The sequence below is a fragment of the Entelurus aequoreus genome, linkage group LG12 (assembly GCF_033978785.1).
Source record: "Entelurus aequoreus isolate RoL-2023_Sb linkage group LG12, RoL_Eaeq_v1.1, whole genome shotgun sequence".
In the NCBI taxonomy this organism is placed as follows: Eukaryota; Metazoa; Chordata; class Actinopteri; order Syngnathiformes; family Syngnathidae; genus Entelurus; species Entelurus aequoreus.
The window spans coordinates 11,366,926-11,391,339 of record NC_084742.1 but is presented as its reverse complement, the minus strand read 5'-3'; the positions used below and the strand labels follow the sequence as shown (position 1 = coordinate 11,391,339).

Sequence of the window (24,414 nt, the reverse complement as noted above, 5' to 3'; positions counted from 1 at the left end):
ACCCGACTATACGTAATAACGCTGCCTACTGGTGTTACGTAATATTTCCAAGCGCTGTCGTCTTATTTGGTGTCTATGAGGGATTACCTCGCTCACTCTCTCTCTCTCCATAAACCATTGATGGTGATGTCACACTGCAGCTTCTCCGATCGAGATCTCGCGAGACATGCTGCCAACAATCCAGACGCGTTCTTCTCGCGGTGACGAGTTTGCCCCCCGCCCCTTCCTCCGTCGTTCCCCTCCTTCTCCTCCTTCCCACGCCCCAGTGCGCTGTGGGATAGTGCCACTATAAAGTATATCCTCTCTCGGAGAAAGATAAGAAGCCCGAGACAGGAGGGGGATGAAGATGGCGGACGCCAAGCAGAAGAGGAACGAGCAGCTGAAGCGGTGGCTGGGCTCCGAGACAGACCTGGAGCCGCCGATCCTGAAGAAGAAGAAGACGAAGGTGAAGTTCGACGATGGCGCCGTGTTCCTGGCCGCTTGCTCCAGCGGCGACACCGAGGAGGTGCTCCGAATGCTCGACCGCGGCGCCGACATCAACTACGCCAACGTCGACGGTCTTACCGCCCTCCACCAGGTGAGTCGTCCCGGTGAGGGGTGTGCAAGGCCGCCTGTTGGAGCTCCCTTCGGGGGTACAAATGTCCCTTGAACACCTGTCAAGTGGAAGCCATTCTCCCGTTGTTTACCTACTTTAGCACAACCGCTCGCTTGCACCACAACTTCCTCCCTCTGTTCTGATGGGGAAATATTCAGATATTTATCAATTGGTCTGAATGATCACTTTCTTGTGTGCACACAACAAGCAGCAAAGTTAACGGCTCGGTGCCTTTTTGCGTGCGGGGGGCTACTTCATGGCCGTCAACACCAGGCTATACACAGAGTCGGCGGGCGCAGTCTAATTGCTGTAATGCTGCAGCTCCCCAGCAGTGTGTTGTCGGTTATTTGTCGTCGTTATTCGGCCGTGCTGCTTTTGCAATGGCGGTGGTTTTGTGTCGCTCCTAAGGCGTCATTAAATGGAAAAGTTACATGCTAGCTGGCGGCTAAAGTCGGTTTGTTGATAAATCCTCCATTGCACTGCTGCTAGGAAGCTAGCTAGTAGTTAGCCACGCTAGTTGGACATACACGTCATTAGCATGGGCTTGTGTTGTGTTGTGTCGTGTGGCAACCACATGATTCATTGTGTTATTATTAAACGTTGCACGCTGCTGGGTCAGTTTATTGGTAAATCACTAATTTGCACCGTTAGCGAGTAAAATGATGCTAATGCTACGTTAGCATTGTGGATGGTGCTCCAGTTAGCTTCCATCGATGCATAAACGAGGCTTTTGTGGGAGTAGCTATAACGGTGTAGTCATTTGTCTTTGCAGAGCTTCGTCACTTGAAGTCGTGTGTTGTGCGAACTGTGAAGTTTGTGTTCATTTGACGGACATGTCAGCGTTCCCCCTGCTAGCTCCCGCTGCTAGCCGCCGTGCTCGCAGTGCAATGATGAAATGGCAGCTCTTTGGGCTGACGAATGTCACTATTTACTCATTGCATTCTTATGCTTAGCCCAAATATGATAACATTTCTCGTTTTTACACCTTGAGTGATTGTAAAAGTATGCTAGTTGGGACTTAGGGAGAGTCTGATAATGGCTTCACTGATGTGCAAAACCTTTTTATTTGGTTATTTAATTCCTGCTTGCATACATTATTACAACCTGCTTTACCCTCAATATGCACTTCATGTCATTTGTAGTTATATGCGTATTTGTCATATTCTCATTGATCACTTTGTAATTGAACTTGCAGGGTTCGGTTGAAGATGCTGCACATCAACAGGTCTTCACATCTGTTACCACTTGCAGAGTATCTGTTTTTATAACAGAACACTGTTTTTGCACTCAAAACAGCACTGGTACCTGTATTTTAACAAGCAGCTCATGATCAATTGAGCTTGATGCTGAATCTGTTGGAAAACAGGTGATAAAACCTTAACGCAATAATTGCGGTGTTACACGTGATAAATTACGCATAAATATGTAGCAATGTCAACTGAATTACTCATACCTACATGACTCGTTCAGGAGTGTCATCATGTACTCATAGTTTGCATACTCTTGCATGAAAATGTTTTTTAAATAGCAAATCTACATACCTGACCTGCCTCCTTCTTAAGGCAAAAGTCATTGGGTAGAAATGTTGCCTTTTTTTTTAGATGATGGGCGCCACAGATGTAACCATCCCTGGAGAAGGGAGTCTGCAGTGTGTTGAGTGGTGTATCTAATCCCTCATTGGGGGTCTATTTAATGTGCTACCACGGGAATTTGTGTTCTTTCGTCTTGTCACTACCGACAGGACTCGTATTGGATCTTTTGGAAGAATGTTGTTCAAGGCGTTTTAGTGACTCCCGGCTTTGTTGTGGAGCGCGTCATTTCAGCACATGAGGGCACGCAGCCGCGATCCCAAAAGCTGTTGACCGGGGCAGGGTTATAAATACAGTTGCCGCAAGTTCTCCCCGACTGGGTTTCAAGGGATGATGCTAAGTTTGGCGATGACTCAGTCGGTGGCAACGCTTTGTAGTATAGGGCCTGAACAGAAGTCACCAGCCTTCTGTCATTTCCAATAAGAACTCTCTGTGGAATGACCCATCGATGATAATAGAACGTGTCTACTTTTACCAGCAGTTTCCATTCTGCCACGCGAAGGACACTGGTTCAGGTGCGCCGCAGAGAGGATGTGAAAGTGAAAGACCAACGCCGTTGAACTGCAGATATTCTGAACTCTCTTTGCTAAACTGGTCTCAGGAGCGCAGCATTCCGAGTGCTGTCGCCTCGGCCTCTGCATTCCTCACATGACAGTATTTGGAAACCATGGCAAAGAGCGAGCGAGCAGACATTCCTCAGCTGTCACCTAAGCCCCTCCCCCTCGAGTCTTCACCCCCCTCCCGACTGGCCTGTCCCAATACCACCAGGCCACTGAGCTCCACCAAGCCAATTAGCGTGGAGGTAACCAAGAAAATCTCCACACTGACCCACACCTGAACTCTCGGCTTCCCTCTACTGCCTTTTCCCGACCTCCCCGGCCAACGCTGTTGGACCCGATTCAACGACTCGCTGCGTTATGTCCCTGGAAGACTTTATCTCTAGCTGTCGCCATGACGACGAGTCTGCGAGGTTGCTAGCGGCTGGTGTCGGTGGATTTGCATGTACAGAGTGGCAGTTGCGTAACCGACTGAACGCAGAGAGCAAGAGAGTCTTTGGCAGAGCTCGGCAGCTAGAAATGATTCAAGCTCTTGAAAGTTGCCATGGAACCGTCGAGGCACATGCGGCAGCGCATGGCGAGGCGTCCATGAGCCTCTTGTCCAGGCCAGTGGCGGCCACCAGAGTCTGACTCATCGGTTGTTGAATTAATTCCACATAAACAGTTGAAGCAGAATACTGCTGGGCTAACTTTAACTGCCCTCCACAAGTGGTTTAATAATAACCAACTTGACATGTATCCAATCATGTATTGTTTAGCTATTTTTTGAGTGGCTGAGATGTGCAAAACATGTGCGTGATATTTTATAACAAAACCAACAGGTTGCTCTTACCTGTTTTACATGACACTTTCAAGCATCCTGTAACCACCTGAAATGTGTTAGGTCTGAAGCTTAATGATGTGCCTCATAAGCAACCCCCAGGCTCACTTCTCAGTAAATACTAGAGAATTGCATATTTTAAAGGTGACATGCTGATGTCTTTAAAGTATTTTCACGATGAGCACTGGGTTTTGTTGCACTCCTGGCAAAGATGTCCAGATGAGAAAGCAGAGGTTGTAAAAGCTTGACTTTAAAAATTGAATGAAAACTGGAGCAATGTATCCAATAACAAAACAATTTAATCCAATTCATCTCTTCCAGACACCTGACAATATATTGTACATTGTACATTTGATAGGGAATAATTAATATCGACTCTCGCAACATTGCCCTCCAAAGTTTGCATTTTGAGGATTTTTTTTTAATGGGTCATCTAATGATATTTTTTTTCTACATTTAAAACATTTCGTTGTGGTCTACATAACATGAAATGTTGTTTTTTTTGTTCAAAATGTTGCATAGGTTATGTTTACAGACTATCTTCAAACTGCTTTTTGACTGTCTCTTCAGGATGCGCTGTTTTGTCAGCGGTCTTATTTACTTGCCTCCACCTTGACTGCATCTTCTTCCCGCTATCTTTGTTGCAGTTTTTAGCGCTTCCATATGGAGTCTACTGACCGATAAGTTGGAACTATACTCAACTTTTTATCAGAAATGGCAACAGTGGATGCATGAATGTGCCCGTCTGGCCCACAACAATAGGCTACAGGAAAAAAAGGAGCTTATTGACTACAGCTTTGGACTCGCGCAAAGATGTTCGGGTAAATTTCTACCAAATTGAGCTATCCGCTGACGCACAACTGGGGAAAACGTCACAAATTGGGCAAATTCCAAACGGGCCGTTTGTAGAAAGTAAAAATCAAGGCAAGTTTGTTTTTTAAATATCCCCACAAGGCCTACATGGTTTGATTTTACATTTTCGGGACTCATGCACATCCCAATTACACAAAAACAGACACCAATAGGTAAGAAAAGTTTGTTTTGCAAATTAGGTCCCGTTTAAACCATATTCTACTTTTTTGCCTAAATTTAGCATTTTAAGCATAAAAATGGCAAACTGCAGTAATATTGGCCAGTGGATGAGACCAAACCAATTAGAGTTTGAAGGCCACTGATTGGCTCAGCCTCAGGCAGCATTACTATATAGGAATAAGTGTAAAAGCAACTATATGGATAATTCATGTCAAAAGGGCCCCAGCCTCCTCGCGACCCCGAGAGGGACAAGCGGTAGAACATGGATGGATGCCGATAGGGCCCTCAAAATGTTAATTCAAAACCGTATTTAGGTCATTTTTGATTTTGATTTCCAAAAAAAAATGATTAGACTTTGCAGAAATTCATATAAGTTCAGGTCCGGAACCAATCAACCACAGACAAATAAGGTATAACTGGAAGAAGAGGGTGCTGGAAAAGAGTATATTTACATCAGAATCGCGATTCTGAATAGTTAAAAAATATTTGAAACATTTTTTTAAAAGGTGGTCTTTTAGGCCATCTCCGCGCTTACTTTACTGCATGTGTACGTCATACGGCAGCAGCTAAAAGAGGCGCTTTTGTAACCTCCTTTTGAAAAGGTTTTATTATTGTCTAATACCAAATAAGAATGGTGAGAATTGGTTTGTATCGAGAATGGATTCTAAATCGAATCATCGCAAGAATCCAAATTGAATTTGAGTTGTTCGATCCACATCCACACTGTATAGTTTCATATGCAGGAATAAAAATGAAATACGAATAAATGACGAATGAAATGTATAAATGAAAACTTTCACTTTTCCACATTTATCTATAGAAGACTCTTCTTTGTGATGAGCGGAGACTGAGAATGGGAAAGCCACAAAAAACTACCTTTCTGTTCTTTCTTGCGAGTTCTTGAATTACATATTGTTTCTCACCTTCTTTCCCTGGCAACTTTATTTGGCCCCACGGTGGATTATTTTCCTGTCAAGCACAATAAATGAAGCAGATAGTTTTAAGTTCAAGTGTGTTAGTAGCTAAAAACTACAAAGTTTTAACAAGTGATGACATCCTGGGTCACTTGAGTCCACTGAATATAAGTGCAAAAGGACTAGTTTTGAGGCGCAATGTTTGGCTAAACAGTAACTAAGACGGTATACTAAAGCCGCGTCAAACTTTTGGCGAACATATCAGTCCAAGTGGGGCCACTGCAAACGGTCCTTAGTATCAACATCTCCAGTTGATGTAGCTTTAGAAATTAACATGAGTGCTCTCTAATACCTCATTTATCTACAAAGTTACAATAATGGAATGCTTTAATGATATAAGTACGTTTTACTATTGTAAAGACAAAAGAAGACGGACACTTGATTGATTGCTGGATTTGATTAAAGGCAGCAATGTTTTGAAATTTCATTGACCCCTTCTTTATCTATCCTGAGCTTCCTCCCACATTATCACAAGTTAACAAGATAAGGCTGTCTGACAGTCGCCAAGAGCCACTGGTGCATTTCGCAGAATACATTAAAGGTGCACCTCCATAATTTATGGACTGGAATCTAGACAGTCTTGATTTGAACACACTTTGTTTTGCCCTCAATCGTCTGCCAGACTGTAAGCCATTGGCTCTATTTTTGCAAATTAAGCTAATTACCCGACTTTGTATCTGCGGTTCTGCACACAACAATATACATGATATTTTTGCTTCCTTCTGTCTCATTCTAAAGGCCAGCCGTCATAATTTTATGACATTAACTGTGCTGCCTTGAACAACAAAACAGGTCAACCGCAAGTGAATGTCTGCCTATAATTTGTATATGAACTAACGGTAGGATCTAGCATGTATATTAATTGGTATACATTATTATTATTACACTTGAATGCGAATGGTCAAAAGGAAGACAAATGTTTGTAATCTTCGTTTAGACTTGAAGCCACCTATCCGATGACTAAGCGTGTGCATTTTACAAGCATGCATTTTCGCCCCGTCTGTAATTGGTAGGTCTCTCCTTGTAGAGCCGGCCTTGCTCGCCGTCTCATTCAGGCGCCCAACCAACCCCGTAATCATCAGCAGGAAGTCCCTGTGATGTTTGCCTCGAAGAGCCGCCAAGTCGTCACCGGCTGGCTCGTGACTCGCCGCTGACGACATCAAGTCTCTATTCAGAAATGCACTCGGAAACAAACAAAATTTCTTCTTCCCGATACCGCTGCGAGAATGCATAATGGTGCTCCTTGCCGGAGGCACCCGGGGATCTGGAAACGCAAGGTTTCTCTGAAGTATTTCGGCTAACGACACAGCAGGTTGGAACTGGTTCACTCGGGGTCGTAAGGAGAATTCCTCAGGAGAGCAAACCTGCTGCTACGCATCCTAGCTGTGCTGACTCGGCAACGTGGACACAGACTTGACCTGACCCCAAAGTGGAATAACCCCTACCGTAAATTAAGATTATCCTTATCACGTGTACCAATTAATGAAAAGTGGGTCGGTGGGTTAATTAATGCATGCCTCCTCCAGGCTGTGTATTACGTTGCACCGCTATGAAATGTTTGCAGGATGACTTCAGATCTTCAAACTGCTACACAATTTCCCTACCGTCCCCTTTAACCCTGAGATGTGTAGCATCAAGTCTGTTTTCTTTTTGCAAGTCTGTCAGACTGTGCGATTTTAGCCTGTCGTCACAAGTCTGTACTTTAGGTGGCGGTATGCATCGTAACTTTGCTTCTTAACATACCTCATACGCACCTGGTCTGCCAGAGAATAAGACGATGCAGAGGTGGGAATCTTTGGGCCTCTCACGATTCGATTGCGATTAGATTATAAATCATTTACACATCTTTAATTACTGTATTGTATATTATTATTCCAAGTGTTTCATTTAAGTATTTTATTTTTTTTGCCTACTGATGTATCGTATGCAGTACTGTCATTTCCAGTTTTTGAATGTTACTGCGCACAGCATAGATATGTGTATGAAAGACTAGATAGATGAGAACTGTAGCTGCCTACTTCGTGAAAAAATAAATAAACGTCACTACTTTGCGAGCGGGCATTGTTTATTGAATTTTTGTGCCTTCTAAAACCACAGAATGTTTTTAGACACTTTGCCCCCCCGTTGCCTTAGCTGATTACTCTCGGCTGTGACACAGTTCCTATTAGCCTTCTGTTGAAATGTACAAATTATTTATTCTTTGTTTCACTACTTCCTATTAGCCTTCTGTTGAAATGTACAAATTATTTATTCTTTGTTTCACTACTTCACAATTAAGCTAAATTAGCGCTGTGGCTAGCATAGCGTTTCATCTCCTCCTCCCCCCTTTGTGTGTCCGCGCTAACACCTCACGTTAAAAGAATGTTTGCTAATGGTTCTCCATGGTTAGTTGGAACCAAACCTAGAACATTTGTCCATTCATTCAAAATCATCCACGTTCTAATCGTGATGCATCGGAGAATCAATAAGTTTTTTCCCACCGCTTGGGATCAGTGTTGCCAATTTAACAACTTTGTTGCTATATTGAGTAAGGGTGTAACGGTACACAAAAATTTCGGTTCGGTACGTACCTCGGTTTAGAGGTCACGGTTCGGTTCATTTCCGGTACAGTAAGAAAACAACAAAATATACATTTTCTGGTTATTTATTTACCAAAATGTGTAAACAATGGCTTTATCCTTTTAACATTGCTTTAAAATAGCTCTGTGTGTGATGGATGTGAGCCACCACTAGGCTGATCAGTGCAACAGCAGGCAGTCATGAATGCTAAGCATAACAATAACATACATATACACACAGGGTCAATTGCCAGGGTTAATGCAGTCAACATATATAAAATAAAAACTAAATAAGATAAGGGTCAGAATTGGTTTGTTAACAAAACCTTACTACATATAAAGTGCAACATTTCCACATATAAAGTGCAACATTAAACTGTTTTAAGTTGCTCAGATTAAATAAAATGACAAAACTTTTTCTTCTACATACAAAAAGTGCAACATTAAACAGTTTCAAGTCAACTCAGCCTCAGATTAACTTTTCTTTTCCCCCCCAGCCTTTAACCCTGGAGACTTTCACTCAATCTTCATGTTTTTTGCCAGAAAAATCAGTTTATCCACATTGTCTGCAGAAAGAGCAGACCTGGTGGCAGTTGCAATGTCTCCAGCTGTGGAGAATACCCTTTCGCTGGGCACGGAGGTAGCAGGTATGGCGAGGTAGTGCCTGGCTAACTTGGCAGTAAGAGGATATATGGGTTCATTGTTCTTCCACCATAGAAGTGGGTCAAAATCTAGTTTTTAATGCAATATGGTCTTAAATCTGCTGCTATAAAAACATGTGTTATTGCTTTAGCCCTGTCTGACTGGCCGAGGAGAGGCTGCTTGAATGCGGTGGGGAGCTGTTTGCACCACGCTCGCCTTTCTCTCCGTTGAAGCGATGTTCACTTGGGGGTGGTGCCGCTTTAAATGGGTTAGCATGTTTGACGTGTTGGCAGAAGCATACCCTACGGCTGCTGAACAATGTCGGCAAACCGCTTTCGTATTGTCCACCTCTCATCCTCCATTGTTGTATCGCACCGCGAAGACGAAGTGTTCCCAAACGGGAGATCTTAACGAGGCAGGAGGGTTTTCCAGCTCTGACTTTTACATGTTGTAGTAGCCCGGTCATTGCTAGCATGCCGTGTATTGTGCCTCGGTGTGCATTGTTTACATAACGTGCGGTACGCTACTTAATACGTCCGTGTGGAAACTCCTTCGGTACATCTCCGTTCCGAACCGAACCTCCCGTACCGAAACGGTTCAATACAAATACACGTACCGTTACACCCTTAATATTGAGTGAATATTCTAAACCCTATACTCTTTTTCAAAGAAAGCGACTATGCGACAAGTTTAGCGACATCATCTGGTGTTGGAACACCTTTGGTGATTGACATTTTGTGACTTCTTATTGTTGTTGTTGAGCTGCCTGCTGCCAAGCTTTTTACAAGCCGCCTTGGAAGTGCAAACACCTGGATGGTAGAAACGGTAAATTCCTCATTGTCTTCCCGAAAGGCCAGCTCATTTAATGCCCGACCCCAGCCGTGCGTTGTCTGTGGAAGTAGGGTGATGTTGCATTCGTGGCACGCTTATTCAAAATGGCAGCGTCCTCAGGCAGTGAAATAAGAGGGCGATATGATAAACACACACACACACACACATCTTGACATTTCAATGATTGAATTTGGCATTTAACTTCATTAAAACATATTTATAATTTTAGACAGCTGTGTTGTCAACACTATAATCCAATTAATTTGCTTCAGTGTGCTTTTGTAGCACTTGAGTCCGGTCAACGATTCCACTTAAATTTAATGTTAATTGATTGCTGAGTGAATAATTCATGCTCCCCTCCCCTCTAGCGTATGCCATTAGTATGCAGCAAATCAACATACGATTCATAGAACACAGAAAAACAAAATATTTTGTCGCCTTTGTTTCACTAGCTTAACCTGCTTTCATCAACGTTATGGAAAAACAAGGGCTGTCAAGTGATACATTTTTTAAGTCAGATTAATCACATTCTACATCTGTCATTAATCATGATCAATCACAGCTTATTATTTGCTAGTATGAGTAAAATTTGTTGAAGAAAATACCCCAATATTTGGGTACAAATGCAATTTGGTCGTCAGTCATACAGGAAATACTTTTCAATGTTTTACTGAACTGCGAGTCATTGATTTGCTCAAAACCTGGTGAAAAAACGTATAGTAAAAATTAAGTGCACATTTTGAAAGTCTATGCAGTCTGCAATAATCTTGCAAACAAGGTACAGTTACTAATAGATAATGTAGTACACACTCAAACAGTTTAACAGTGCAATATTTACTCTTCTTTAGTTTAAACACTTTTTGAAACAAACAAGCTTGTTTACCTTTTTCAGATGACAATGCTGATCTTTTTTTGGGAACAATGCCACCTCAGCTCGTGATTACTTACAGATGTCCAACGTTCTCCAGGAAGCAAAATAAATTCACATTCAATCTATAGTTGCAAGTTAATGCTCTTGTATGGGTAGTACAGTTGGTTTATCTTTGCCGTGATTGTGCCTCTCCAAGGTATGTACGACGAATCAGCTGTGGTGATATGAATGACATTTCTTGCAGGACTTGGTCCTCACAGATGTTAGATGTCCCGCATGCGGTGGCTGTTTAGAAAAAGCATATGTTTAACTTAACTGTGCTACTTTTGTTGACAACATTGACTCGGTGAACTTTGCCAGCGTAGTGTTCTCTGCTTGTTGTGGATGCATGTAGCTATCGGCGTTAGCAGAGCAGCAAATCCAGCTGACCGGCAGCAGTCGTCACTGCTCGCTGAGGACGGTGACGGCTGCTTGCTTTCACCACAGGTATTTTAAACTTGATGTGCGCCGATGATAAAAACGTGTGTCCCTGCAATACCAACACGGTACCTTAGTTTTATCCAAGGTTCTGTTTTGTAGCAAAATGGGCCAACCCTCCTCGCAATCACAGACCGTGTAACAAATGGCCGCGTCTTCCGGGTTAAGCCTTAACCCCGAAATGATTAATCTTCATTCATATTTGAGAATTGATTTTTATTAATCACATGCGTTAACACGTTAATGTTGACAGCCCGAGAAAAAAACAACTTCATTGATTTTCACCTGGAGGGGTTTAACTCATTAAAATGTTGTACCAATCCTGGACTTATTGGTAGCGATGGTAGGAGGGGATCTAAGTGTTTCTGGCCAAAGAGTAACAGGAAGTGGCTGTTTATTTTTCTCATTTCCTCTTTGAGGCTGCACTAGTGAGGCTGCTCCTTCCACTCCCTCTGCTGTTATCATCGCTTGCTTGCCCAACACGGACACGTGTATATACACACACACACACACACACACACACACACACGCCTCCACCATTTATATATCACCCTGGTGTTATTTTACTCTGTTCAATGCTGGCCTTGGCTGAATGAGAGGATCCATATTGGCGCTGCTAATGGTCGTAAATCGAGGGGGGCCTGCAGGCCAGACCCTGGCATCTACACTGTCCACTTAACCTCTGCAGTTGCAAGCCTTTTGGCTTAGCGGTGGCTCCGTGCAGCTCCACTTTGAGTCCCGACCTGTCACTGGTCGCCGAACTTCGCATAAAGCCCCCGTTTATATCCAAATGTCAGCAGCCGTGGTTTTTCGCTCGTGCCCCTTCGCCCCCGCTTCATGTTGCTTGGGTCTATTGTTCTGGCTGCTGAGAAGGAGAAGACGAAAGGCTCAAAGTGAAACTTGCAAGTTGTATAATCTTGCTGGCCTTTTTACACCTCCCCTTCTCAATCCTGCTCTTCTTTTTCCATGGGAATCCCAGTGCCTTATATGGTCGTTCTCAGTAGTAGCTACAAGTAGAAGGCTGTGTGTGTGCGCGTGTTTTAGGGCTCATAAGTGAGCTCATCTGGAGTAGAGGGACCCAGCTGGTCGCCCTGGAGCGCTAGACGCCTCCCCCTTGTAGCCGCTGGCCTCCTGAACCCGACCAACTGCACAGGAGCTGTGAACTCTTTGTCTTCCTGCACGTCTTTGTGTAAATTCCTACATGCACGCTACATGTAACTTTTGCATCACACAGTTCTTTTATCAGTTCTGCTGTTTGGTTGTGTTAAAACTCCCAAGCAAACCGCCTCCCGCACATGTGCGCGTGCAGACCCACAACACACAGAGGTGGTAAGAAGGAATTCCTTTTGTGGAAGTGGCTGTGCGCCGCAGAACAGATGACGCGGGCTGCCAGGCGTGGCTAGAGCGCTGAAGCCTCAAGGGCCAAGGCTAGGAGTAATACTTATCTGGGAATTTCTCCACTGGTATGCTAGTCCGGGGCTGTCCTGTAGTCTGGTTAGGAGCTTGTCCTACCAGAGAAGGCAAGATATTGTTTCTTCACATATGGAGGAAAAGCCAAATTAATCTGTGCAGTTCCAAAAGTTTGTTTATTCAACCATTAGTTTCAGATTGTTTATTAAATTGTTTCACACTACAGCTTCCAAATATTACAGCTGACTTTTGGAGGCAGCTTTCCATAGGCATAGACCAACTTTATGATTCTGCTACCAACCGGTAAAAGTAGTTTAGTTGAATTCATTACAAATGTTTTGAAACTCTTGTCCTTTCTTTTAATTGATAATAATAATTTATACTACAACTTTATAGTAATCTGACGTCACAAGTAGGGATGTATATTGTTATGAGTTTATCGATACCGATACCAATATTGCTATTCCTTATCTATACCGGTATTCCTCTGTACTCTTTTTGGTAATATATGTAAATGGTATAAATATAGATGTGGGAAAATGCATTTTTTATTTCCATTTTTAGGAGCATGAGATTGTAACATCCCACAGCAGGGAAGTATTTTATCAAGTCTTAAACAACTATATTTGCAGTGCAAGGTGCAATGCAGTTATGTCTAGGGATGAGTACCGTTCACCTTTGAATCAATACCGGTCAGGGTTTCCCCTAGATTGCCAAGATACCTGTGCCAGTGGGGGTGTGGTCAGTATGACATATTACCTGTTATGCATTATTTTCCTTAAAAGCCACTGTCATCTGAAATGTTCAAGATCGGAGCCTGCGGGTATATCTCGGATACATCAACGTACGTCCACAGCGCGGGCATGCTTCTTCTGCTCCAGACATTCCGTGCGTATAGCTTACGTTATCACAAAATCCGGTTTGGGCGGCACTGTTCCGTCTTTTTTCGGTGGCCGCTATTCAATAGTGCTTAAATAATAAAGTATATATATCTCCATTCATATTGTAACTACCTGCTGTTGTTAAAGTGTATGTGTGTTTATGATGTTTAGTTTTCCCTTGGTCTGGAACACACCGTGTTTTTGTGTGTCAGAGTGAAGCATGGAGAGAAACTTATGTGCACGAAGGAAATACTAGCTGTAATTGGGCTTGTTGTTAGCATAATATTGCGGGCCTGGAATTTTAACTTTTTAAGGTCAAGGCAAGTGTTGCCTTTAAAGGCCTACTGAAATGAATTTTTTTTATTTAAACGGGGATAGCAGTTCCATTCTATGTGTCATACTTGATCATTTCGCGATATTGCCATATTTTTGCTGAAAGGATTTAGTAGAGAACATCGACGATAAAGTTGCAACTTTTGGTCGCTGATAAAAAAAAGCCTTGCCTGTACCGGAAGTAGCGTGACGTCAACGGTTGAAAGGCTCCTCACATTTCCTCATTGTTTTCAATGCAGCTAGAGCGATTCGGACCGAGAAAGCGACGATTACCCCATTAATTTGAGCGAGGATGAAAGATTTGTGGATGAGGAACGTTAGAGTGAAGGACTAGAATGCAGTGCAAGACATATCATTTTTCGCTCTAACTGTAACTTAGGTACAAGCTGGCTCATTGGATTCCACACTCTCCTTTTTCTATTGTGGATCACGGATTTGTATTTTAAACCACCTCGGATACTATATCCTCTTGAAAATGAGAGTCGAGAACGCGAAATGGACATTCACAGTGACTTTTATCTCCACGACAATACATTTGCGAAACACTTTAGCTACGGAGCTAACGTGATAGCATCGTGCTTAACTGCATATAGAAACAAAAGAAATAAACCCCTGACTGGAAGGATAGATAGAAAATCAACAATACTATTAAACCAGGGACATGTAAATACACGGTTAATGCTTTCCAGCCTGGCGAAGGTTAACAATGCTGTTGCTAACGACGCCATTGAAGCTAACTTAGCAACCGGACCTCACAGAGCTATGCTAAAAACATTAGCTATCCACCTACGCCAGCCAGCCCTCATCTGCTCATCAACAGCCATGCTCACCTGCGTTCCAGCGATCGACGGTGCGACGAAGGACTTAACCCGATCACAGATGCGGTCGGCGGCCCGGAGACGGAGGAAGTTAAGGTGAGTTCGGCGGCTAGCGCGTCTGCTATCCATCTCTCAGTCCCCCTGGTTGTGTTGCTGTAGTCCGCCGCTAATACACCGATCCCACCTACAACTTTCTTCTTTGCAGTCTTCATTGTTCATTAAACAAATTGCAAAAGATTCACCAACACAGATGTCCAGAATACTGTGGAATTTTGAGATGAAAACAGAGTTTTTTTGTATAGGATTCAATGTGTCTGCATACTTCCGTTTCAACGATTGACGCCACGCGCATACGTCATCATACATAGACATTTTCAACCGGAAGTTTAGCAGGAAATTTAAAATTGCACTTTATAAGTTAACCCGGCCGTATTGGCATGTGTTGCAATGTTAAGATTTCATCATTGATACATAAACTATCAGACTGTGTGGTCGGTAGTAGTGGGTTTCAGTAGGCCTTTAAGGAGGGCTCATATTTTAGGGCACCAAGGCAAGTTGGAAGGGCACCAAGGCAAACATTATTTTCTTTCGAGGCAGGGGCTCCAAGGCGCGCATATATATATATATATGTATATATATGTATGTATGTATGTGTGTGTATGTATGTATGTATGTATGTGTATATATATATACACATATATACATACACTTATTTATCTGAAAAAAAAATGGGCATAGTTTCCCTTACGCTGGCCTACCTGTCCGGTCTAGGGGGCATGTGCCTGACCTAAATTCACCGAACACCTGACGTCCTTCCAGACCCTGATGCAGAACAACTCGGCTGTTCTCGTTGTCGGTTAACCTTTGACACGCGCTTCCAAAATGGCGGGCCCATGTTGTTTATACAGATTAACGTTAATTATGCGAGGTCTTAAACAGTTGAAAATGTAAGAAAAAAAAGTCACGTCGGGCTGTTTTTATCAATTTATTCGACGAAACAAATACGTTACAATTGTCCATTATAGGGATGTCACAGTATGAACATTTGTTATAAAAGTTATTGTGACCAAAATTATTGACAAAGCACCAGGTAAGGATAACATTCCACCTGAAGCTATCAAGCAAGGGAAGCCTGCCCTACTTAAACCGCTGTACGAATTACTGTGTCTTTGCTGGGAGGAAGGAGGAGTACCTCAGGACATACGTGATGCCACTATTGTGACACTTTATAAGAATAAAGGGGAGCGCAGTGACTGCAATAGCTACAGAGGAATTTGTCTCTTGAACATCGTTGGAAAGGTGTATGCTTGCATAATCCTAAACAGGCTACAGATACTTGCAGATCGTAGCTATCCTGAATCCCAATGTGGTTTCAAGGCTGTGTCACGCCAAATTTCTTCCCCCTACAAACCCCCCCCCCATTTACTTCCGTGGTCATGTTTCCTCTTACGTCATTGACAGCGATCGATAGCACTTCGGCTTTGACTGCCCGTCGCTGGAAGGATACTTCGTATTTGACATCTGCTGGAATCTGAAGAAATCGTTTTTTGGTTTTTTTTGTACAGGCGCGAAACAGGACAGTCGCGTGCCGGTTAAGGAACCCAGGCAACTTTGTGATTTTATTGGACGCAGCCCCGGAAGTAAATGGGGTGGGGGGAAGGTTTTTGTAGGGGGAAGAAATTTGGCGTGACAGCTGGTTAGACGGGGTATTGCAGAGGCTGATTTGAGGAGAGGCCAGCTTGCAGAGGAGAAGAGAGACAGGAGGAAACGTACGGCAACTACCATCGCACAGCAGGTCTCTCTACATGCAACAGGGACTGTCACTCAAGAATTGGCTTGTACAGCCATGCTAAGCCTTGTCAACAAACCTGAATGGACCGTATCAACAAAACATCAAGTTAAAATGTGAAAATTATAATTAAATAAGTGCATTGTATATTTACAACACTCATTATAACTGAAAAGATGTTACTGATAATTGACTAAAATAGGATGACAAAACTATTTAAATAAAAACAATAAACTATTAATAATTAAAATACCATTAAAAAAGGAAAAAAATATAAATAAATAAAATAGAAAATTAAACATCAAATCGATATAAGTGTCTGACCCAAGAGCATAAATCAGCATGGTCATCCGTGACTAAGCTGCCAAAGAATAAAAATGCTCTAGATTCTGGATCTGTATATTTAAAAACTAATATTTGTGTTTTTGTTCATTAATAGTATCAGCTTGTCAGATTGTTTTATTACATTAAGATTAAGATTAAAGTACCAATGATTGTCACACACACACACTAGATGTGGTGAAATTTGTCCTCTGCATTTGTCCCATCCCCTTGGGGAGCAGTGGGCAGCAGCCGCGCCGCGCCCGGGAATCATTTTGGTGCTTTAACCCCCAACTCCAACCCTTGATGCTGAGTGCCAAGCAGGGAGGTAATGGGTCCCATTTTTATAGTCTTTGGTATGACTCGGCTGGGATTTGAACTCCAACCTACCGATCTCAGGGCGGACACTCTAACCACTAGGCCACTGAGATGATGCCTTTATCTCTAGTTTTACATTTTCATCACATATTGTGTTTTGGAAAAATGTTGTCATAAACGTTACTTATTTAATTGAAAAAGTAATACAAAAGAAAACAAATTTTTATGCATATGTAAATTTATTCAGTTATAAACATTCATTCACTTTCTTCTTTCCTTCATGGATCTAAACTTTACCACTGCCGGTATTTTCTTCTATATTTCTATATTTTATTCAATAAGTTGTAGGTGTATTTATTTCAGTATAAAAGTGTAAAACGTTTTTTGCTTCGGTCATGAAATTATGATAATCGTGTGCTAGGGCATGTGACAAATTAATTGATTATTCTCACCTGTATGTAGATCATCAGTCGTTTAAAAACCGCCACATCTACACTTTCATGGGAAATAATGCCAACAAACTTAGAATTTTGCAAGTTAGTTTCAATGTCATTTAATACAGTGGCACTCAATGCCTCTAGCAGTTCATCTCTGGCTTCATGATGTTCATAAGCTGTGTTCCCCTTTAAGAATGGCAATATGTGACGTGTGTAAGTGAGTGGGCAGGTTAGGAGAGGGAGCTCTATCATGTTCAGGAGTGTTAATAGCATGGTGGATGTCCGGTTGGCTTGGTGGAAAACATAAATAAAGAGTTGTAACAAATCGACGGCCTCGTCATTCCGACCTAAGAGCGGAACTGTAGGAACCCACGGCCGGGTAAAGTGGAGGGTGTTATCCTCGACAATACATCAACCCTGGAGGGAATGTCTCCCCTGCGCTCCTCGACCACGGTGTGGGAGCTGATAAGCAGGAAAGGTGTAACATGGTGTTCATTGGTGCCTGGTGAGGCTGGTTCTTTGAAAATCAGTGCACCCGGTCGTAAAGGTGTTCTTTTTCTTAGCCCGTTTACATGGTGTGCAGAACATCTTTCCATCTTCATAAGTGAGCCATTTGCTGAAAAGTGGCTCCTGAAGCCACTTTTCATTGAAGCTTCGCTTCTTGGGTTTATTGCTCGCCATGACGAAAACAATAACACGTGTGAGTCCTAATACCGGAAATGCAGTATTTGTGATTGATAAAACTTTCGGCGAATCAAAATTTAAGAAATTGTACCGGAAAGTTCATTACTTTGAAGTCGACCAATAAAAACGCAATAAACGGGGACGCAAATTTGACTCGGCAAATATAAACAAAACAAAACACCGCCGGAAAGCAATAATCGATTAAAAAAAACAAGTAAACCAGAGTTTTGACCCGGAGAAGGCAGGGTCGGTAAAAATAAAAAAGGCTGCATCCCGGGGACGCACGGATTTCCGATATTGCACGTCCTTTCTGATTTCAATGAGTAAAAAGACAAAAAGTGCGTTAACGGCAACAGTGTATATTATATATATTTTTTTATAAAAAATCGAAAAATTGGGTGTTAATAAATATTAATTGTTTTTGATAATAAATTCACATTTTTGTTGGTCCAATATTTTAAAATGAGCCGATTATGATAACTGCTGTACAGTTATTATATCTTGTTTCTTCATCACATTTCTGTGTCATTGCAGGTATGACTTGATGAAATTGCGGTTGCAAATCCAAATCCGTTAGATGGCAGTAGTGTGTAGTTTATGGTGTGTTGGTCAATTCAGTCTTTGCTGTATGTTGCGCCCTACAAAAGAGTAATGGATATAATACTCATCCCTAGTTATGTCATCACCTTGTAAAGCCCACACAGATCCTGTGTTTCCATTCATTACAATTACACTCAGCTGGAAATATCTGTGTATGAAATTTATGTGCAGAGCACAGACGTTTTACATGATGTATCATGCAAAATATATAAATCAATACAATCAATTAGCATGTTAGGTAGGTGTGTATTTAAGCAAGGTGTCTTGATGCCATGCAAAGGCGGCGCGATGGAGACGGGGACTTGTTGCTATCTTGCTTTAGAGCAACTTTATGGATTATAATATTACTTAATTTTTTACTTTTCAGAGTGGATTATTATTGGCCTGTGGATTACTGGATTGCTAAAAGGACAGTCGATTAAGCGCGGTGTCGGCAGTCGTGAGTAAAGTGTGTTCACTCTTATAAGCGTGCAAAACTTTGAGGGACCTTTTGAGGAGGAAATATTGTTGTGGTACACACTTTGTACCACAACAAGTTGCTTCTTTATTTGTAATTATTCAAAGCTGATTCTCAGATCCTACCCATGTTTTGTTTTTTTATACGTAGCAGCGGCAACTGAAGTGAATGGGACATTGTGTCATAACTACAACGGTCAGCTGGATAAAAATAAAATACCAATATCCGTATCATGTGTCCAGAATCTTAACTGTCTTCCTGGACTGACCCCAGTAGGAACTGGTACCAAAAACTACCAGTACTCTGTGAACATCTCTAGTCACAAGTATCAAAATTGTCCTGTGCGTATACTGTATGAATACACAAATCATGTCAATAAGCTTTCTCATTGGGGCTACTGGAAAAGCCCAATGAGGATAACGGAGAGACAAGAGAGCAAAACTTAAACCGAATTATGACAGCAACTCAATTCTCATTTTAGTTCAGTGTGATATGGAACTTTTCAGAACTTTACACAATGAAGATATGTTTTCCTGTCCAGTAACTTTAGTTAGACTTAATTTTAGGTGACCGATATAAGCGTTTCAATACAAGCAGTCCTGCAGCGTATTTCCTTGTGTAAAGCTTGACAGCCAGTTAACATTCAAATGTCCTCTAACAAGCACATAAGGTTGGCCTTTTTCTGTCTTTCTATTTTATTCAAGTCATTTACAAAAAGTAAACACTGTAGGTTATAGGCTACTAAAAGCTATCAGCTACACAACAGCTAAGCACAATGATTATTGTGGCTACTAGGTGTCGCAAAAAACTATTTCCACTAGGTCAATTCCAGACTGTTAATAAAAACTATAGTGTTTTTCATACTTTTTAAGTCCATTTAAGTCATGTCACTTGATCAAACATTTGCTAACATTCCACACTACAAAAAATTTGAATGTGTATGATTTTTGCTGCTGTTGTATCGAATAATATTGGTATTGGCCAGTTCCTAAGGCTCCAATATTGGCATCATATTGGAAGTGAAAAAAAGTTTCACTGGGATAGCCCTACCACTGACTACCATCAAAACTAGACTCTGCAGCAAAATGGAAGGTAAAATCAACCCCAAACCACAGTGTGGATAAAGAATTTCCAGGATCAGACTGATGGTGTTTTTTATTTGTATTGTTTTCTACATAAGTATGTGACAGTACCGTAGCATTACATTGCTACGAGGTGTGGAGTAGGGCTGAACAATTAACCACATTTTGATTTTATTTACGATTATGGCTTCTCACGATCATGACAATATAATTTTTTTTTTTTTTTAAATACGATAATGGGCCATGCAACGTGGGTGCAAATTCCGGAGCTTGTGACGTTGAAAGAGATGAGGAGCGAATGAATGCAAACAAAGCACTGTAGCATTTAAGGACGAGTCAAAGGAGAAGTGTCAAAAGATAGAGCTAATTGTTTTAATGACATTCAGAGGTAGCTTTTTAAATCAGCAATAGAGCAGTATACATCCGTGGCTTCTTAGTGCAACAACACCGGAAATGTGTCCTGTGAAAACCCTGTCGGACCGAAACTCTCTAACAATAAATTAAGTTCTGTGGGTAAATTATGTAAATCCACTACAGCATGTCTGTTAGAAGTTTGGAATCTCACTGTTTGCTACTTTTTTTACACAGCGCTAGTATGCCTAATCAATAATCACTAAACCAAAAAAGTGAATTGATTGCCGCATATATGCAACCGCGTACCGAATCGCATAATTGGTTAAAGTGAAATCTGCTGTTATACGCAGAATGTCAGGGAAATTGACATAAATGTAAGTAAAATACTGTCATTGTGAGGAGAATGAACATTTGTTTGGGAAAATGTGTTTGGGACTGCTCATTTATCCCCATCTGGAGACAGCCCCTAAACCATAAAGCTAAAGCTCGCAAGAACAATCCATACACCCACAACACACCTCATCTGTCAGTGTTGTTGTGAACAACGACATTGATGGAAGATCAATGTACAAACAGCAGTTGCAACTTGAGAAGCCCCTTTTTCTTTTCTTTTTTTTTTTACAGCCTCAAATTGTTTCCTTACTCGTCAAGCTAAGAACAACAGCACAGCACACTTCCTCCCTTCACAATAATCGCGCAGTGCGCCACATCCGGTCTGTCTGTGCTAACAAAATAAAGGTTTCAAAAAAATACCTAACACAAGCATAATGTACTTTTAAAGCACTTGATACATTTACATAGTTACTATACTTTAACCTCAAATACAAAAATTGTTCAGATGTATTGCACCAATAAATGTGGGGATTTTTGCATTTAATTAACAAAAATGTTCTTAAATTTTTTTTTTTTTAAAAAGCACACACTGTAGGGTGGTAAAATAAGTGTAAATGGTCAAATTTGAATTAAAAACAAAACGGAAAAATTTTATTGTTTTTATCTTGCTGTTATTTAAATGTATTACTACTACTATTATTTTACTTGTAGTGGTTTATTAATTATATCCGGGTTTTTTCAAAACTATTAAAAGTGGAGTTTTGTTGGTATTCATTTTAAATTAATGAATAATCGTTTTATTAATCATGATTACAATATCAATTAAAAATAATCATGAAGATTATTTTTACCATAATTGTCCAGCCCTTTTTCACAGGTCGTTCAGCAGTTTGACACCCAGCCTGTGCCCCCTCCAGTGTAGCTAAATGAAACGCTTTGCTCCCTTTGGTAATAAACATACCTTTTTTATCCAAACAGTAGCTATACTCTGTCCACTTTAGGGGAAGACGTGTATGTTGCACTCAGTTGTCAATCTGGTGTGTTAACACTTCCTGTTAAGATGGAGTGATGTGTGTTCATCATAACTGCTGTTCTTAGCAGTGATGAGGTTTTTCTTTTACTTTATATTGATTCCTGCTGTCCTGTACAGCTAATGGGCTAGCTCTCAGGCTGTAGTAGTTCGGTCAGTACTATAAAATCATCACGTAAGCGTCCATTCTTCGGTAAATGGGTGATGGTGTTTTTCTTGTTTCACCGTGTTCTTTTCTTTATGCTGTGTTATAAATCCCCTCATGTGTGAAAATGACTACTCCAAATAATGTGGATAATAAAGCATCTTCCTTTTAGCCATATAAAGTCATGAGACCGGCCGTTGTCATGGTTAAGTCTTGCCTGCAAGAGGTTAAAAAAACAAAGATGGCACCTTGAGACGCTCCTCTCAGCACTAGACGTCTTGTGCTTTTTTCTTTTTTTGTTGCGGCCATGAGTGCAACCCCCGTGTTGCTTTAAAATGAACTCCTTTCTCTATTTATTTATGTTTCTTACAAAAGCTTGACAAGCTCTGAACCCGTGTTCTCTTTTTGGCTTTGTTGTCAGGGCAACAGGCCAGCCTCCCTTCTTGGGCGCACGTCATGGGCGCATGTTTTTTTTTTAGCCATTTTCAGTGTGGTGCGTGTGGGGAGTATGTCTTGAAATTCATGTGGATGTTGTCTTACGATTTGAGGCAGGACGCTGTACATGTCTCATTATGTTCTAAAATGTTATTTCCATATATTGGATAGGCTACCTTTTTTTCTGCTTTGCTTTGCAGCACTGCTGAATGTTACCTTTAGTTTTTAGTACAACTGAAATCTCTGCTTCCTTTTGTTTAACCTTTCTGTAAACGAGTCGGCCTTTACTTCCCATTCTCCATGGATGAAATCCCTTTCTTTTAACGTTTCAGAAGCGACCAGTGTGACCTTTCGCTGCCCGTTTTGCCCAGCCTAATCATGGGTACATGAATCTTTTTGGCTTGTCCATCGACTAACAAAAAGAAACATTCTGCAATTCTTGATTCGATTAGCGCAGCTTCCCCATCAGCTTCCATACGTTTCCATTTAGCTAGACGACGTACCTTGCCCACTGTCAAGGCCATCAAGTGCGTAGTTATGTTACAATGCAGCCTTTATGTCCTTGTCACTGTGTATCTTGTGACATGTTTTACTTATCTGTCAGCCTATAAGGATTTGTATGACCAACAATGCTGCCTCACTATCAATGTGTAAAGTATAGGGATGTAACAATTAATCGATATATTCATTTATATGCTTTGAATTCAACTACATTGATCTGTGCTTTGTGAGTTTGCCTCCCGGAAGATACAGTATGTATTGATCGAAGATAGTTTTAAAGGGGACTTGATCAATTTTATAGATACTACAAAAAGGAAAACATTGGATTCAAGAAAGGCAAACTCTATTTTAGGGTTGGGCGATATATCGAGTTTGTAAGATATATCGATATATTTTTAAACAAGATATGAATTAAGAAAATATCGTAATATCGATATAATTTTTTTCACGTTAAAATTACCAAACACCACTAATTTGTTGGGTTCCTTGATTCTACCCCGCTCCCCACTCCCTCTCATGGGCTACTAAACCCCTCCCCTTCCTCATTCCAAGACGTGCTTGCACGTATAAAAACATCCATGATTGGTTGGTTGTTTACTATGATGAGTCACGACTGGTTGACATTAGGGCAGAACATTAAGGACAGGCCAATCCGAGGCAACATATGGCGGGTCATCGAACCAGGAAGGGAAATCACAACAGACATCCTAAATGACGACGAGAGAGTCGTAGAAGAGGAGGGATTATTCAAGCGGGCGATTTATATATTAAAAAATCTAGTGTAAGATGGCAGAGGGATTCTCTTCCGTAGATTTTTCTATTAGCGATGTAGACGACGTCCAGGAAACCCACAATGCGTCTACTTGGCCACATTTGGACAAATGTATGCGTCTAGATAAAACATTCATTTGAGTTGTTTACCATGTAAGTCCAAATCAAAACTGTTCTCCAGTTGCCAAGCCGGGCACATTTCGCACGAGAAATGCTGCCAAAAATGTATGCCGAAGTGAGGAAGATCATAGCCGCAGAATTAAGTAAAGTCACTTACTTGCCGCTGACCAGAACCGTACGTGTGTAACAGGACAATACATCTTTGACTGGGAATTAAAAAGTGCCTGCCTGCAAATGTATTTTTTATCTGAGTTTAATACATTTTGTATTATTTGCACAGCTATGTTATTTATTTTACGTAGAAAGAACATTTTACTATTTGATTTATGTTATGTAATTCTGTGCTACTCAAACAGTTTATTTTCTGTGCTGTTAATACCCATCTTGACTAACTGGGTTAATAAAAGTGCCACTGACTGTTTACAGTACAGTTGTCATTCACTTCAATTTCAGTGAATCTCACTCAAAATGTAATATCTTTATATGTATACTTTCACCGGAAAATATATAGAGATATATATCGAGTTTAAGTAAAAATATATTGAGATATACTTTTTCGTCCATATCGCCCAGCCCTACTCTATATGAGGTTAAACACTTTTAATGATAGGGAGATTAAACGTTAAGTCTGTCAAAACAAAAATGGTGG

General features: G+C 41.3%; 1 protein-coding gene across 4 annotated transcripts in view; it reads left to right on the top strand.

Moving 5' to 3' along the window:
• Positions 1 to 216: 216 nt before the first annotated feature.
• Positions 217 to 24,414, top strand: part of ppp1r12a (protein phosphatase 1, regulatory subunit 12A) — a 75,207-nt gene continuing 51,009 nt past the window's right edge. For 2 of the 4 annotated variants that reach the window (XM_062064696.1, XM_062064693.1), the window contains exon 1: positions 218 to 577. In XM_062064696.1, coding sequence (XP_061920680.1) covers positions 341 to 577 — 237 coding nt within the window. In that variant the 5' untranslated portion in view covers positions 218 to 340. Of the gene's footprint in view, positions 578 to 24,414 lie in introns of all 4 variants that reach the window. The other 2 variants (XM_062064695.1, XM_062064694.1) reach the window with 2 other exon arrangements.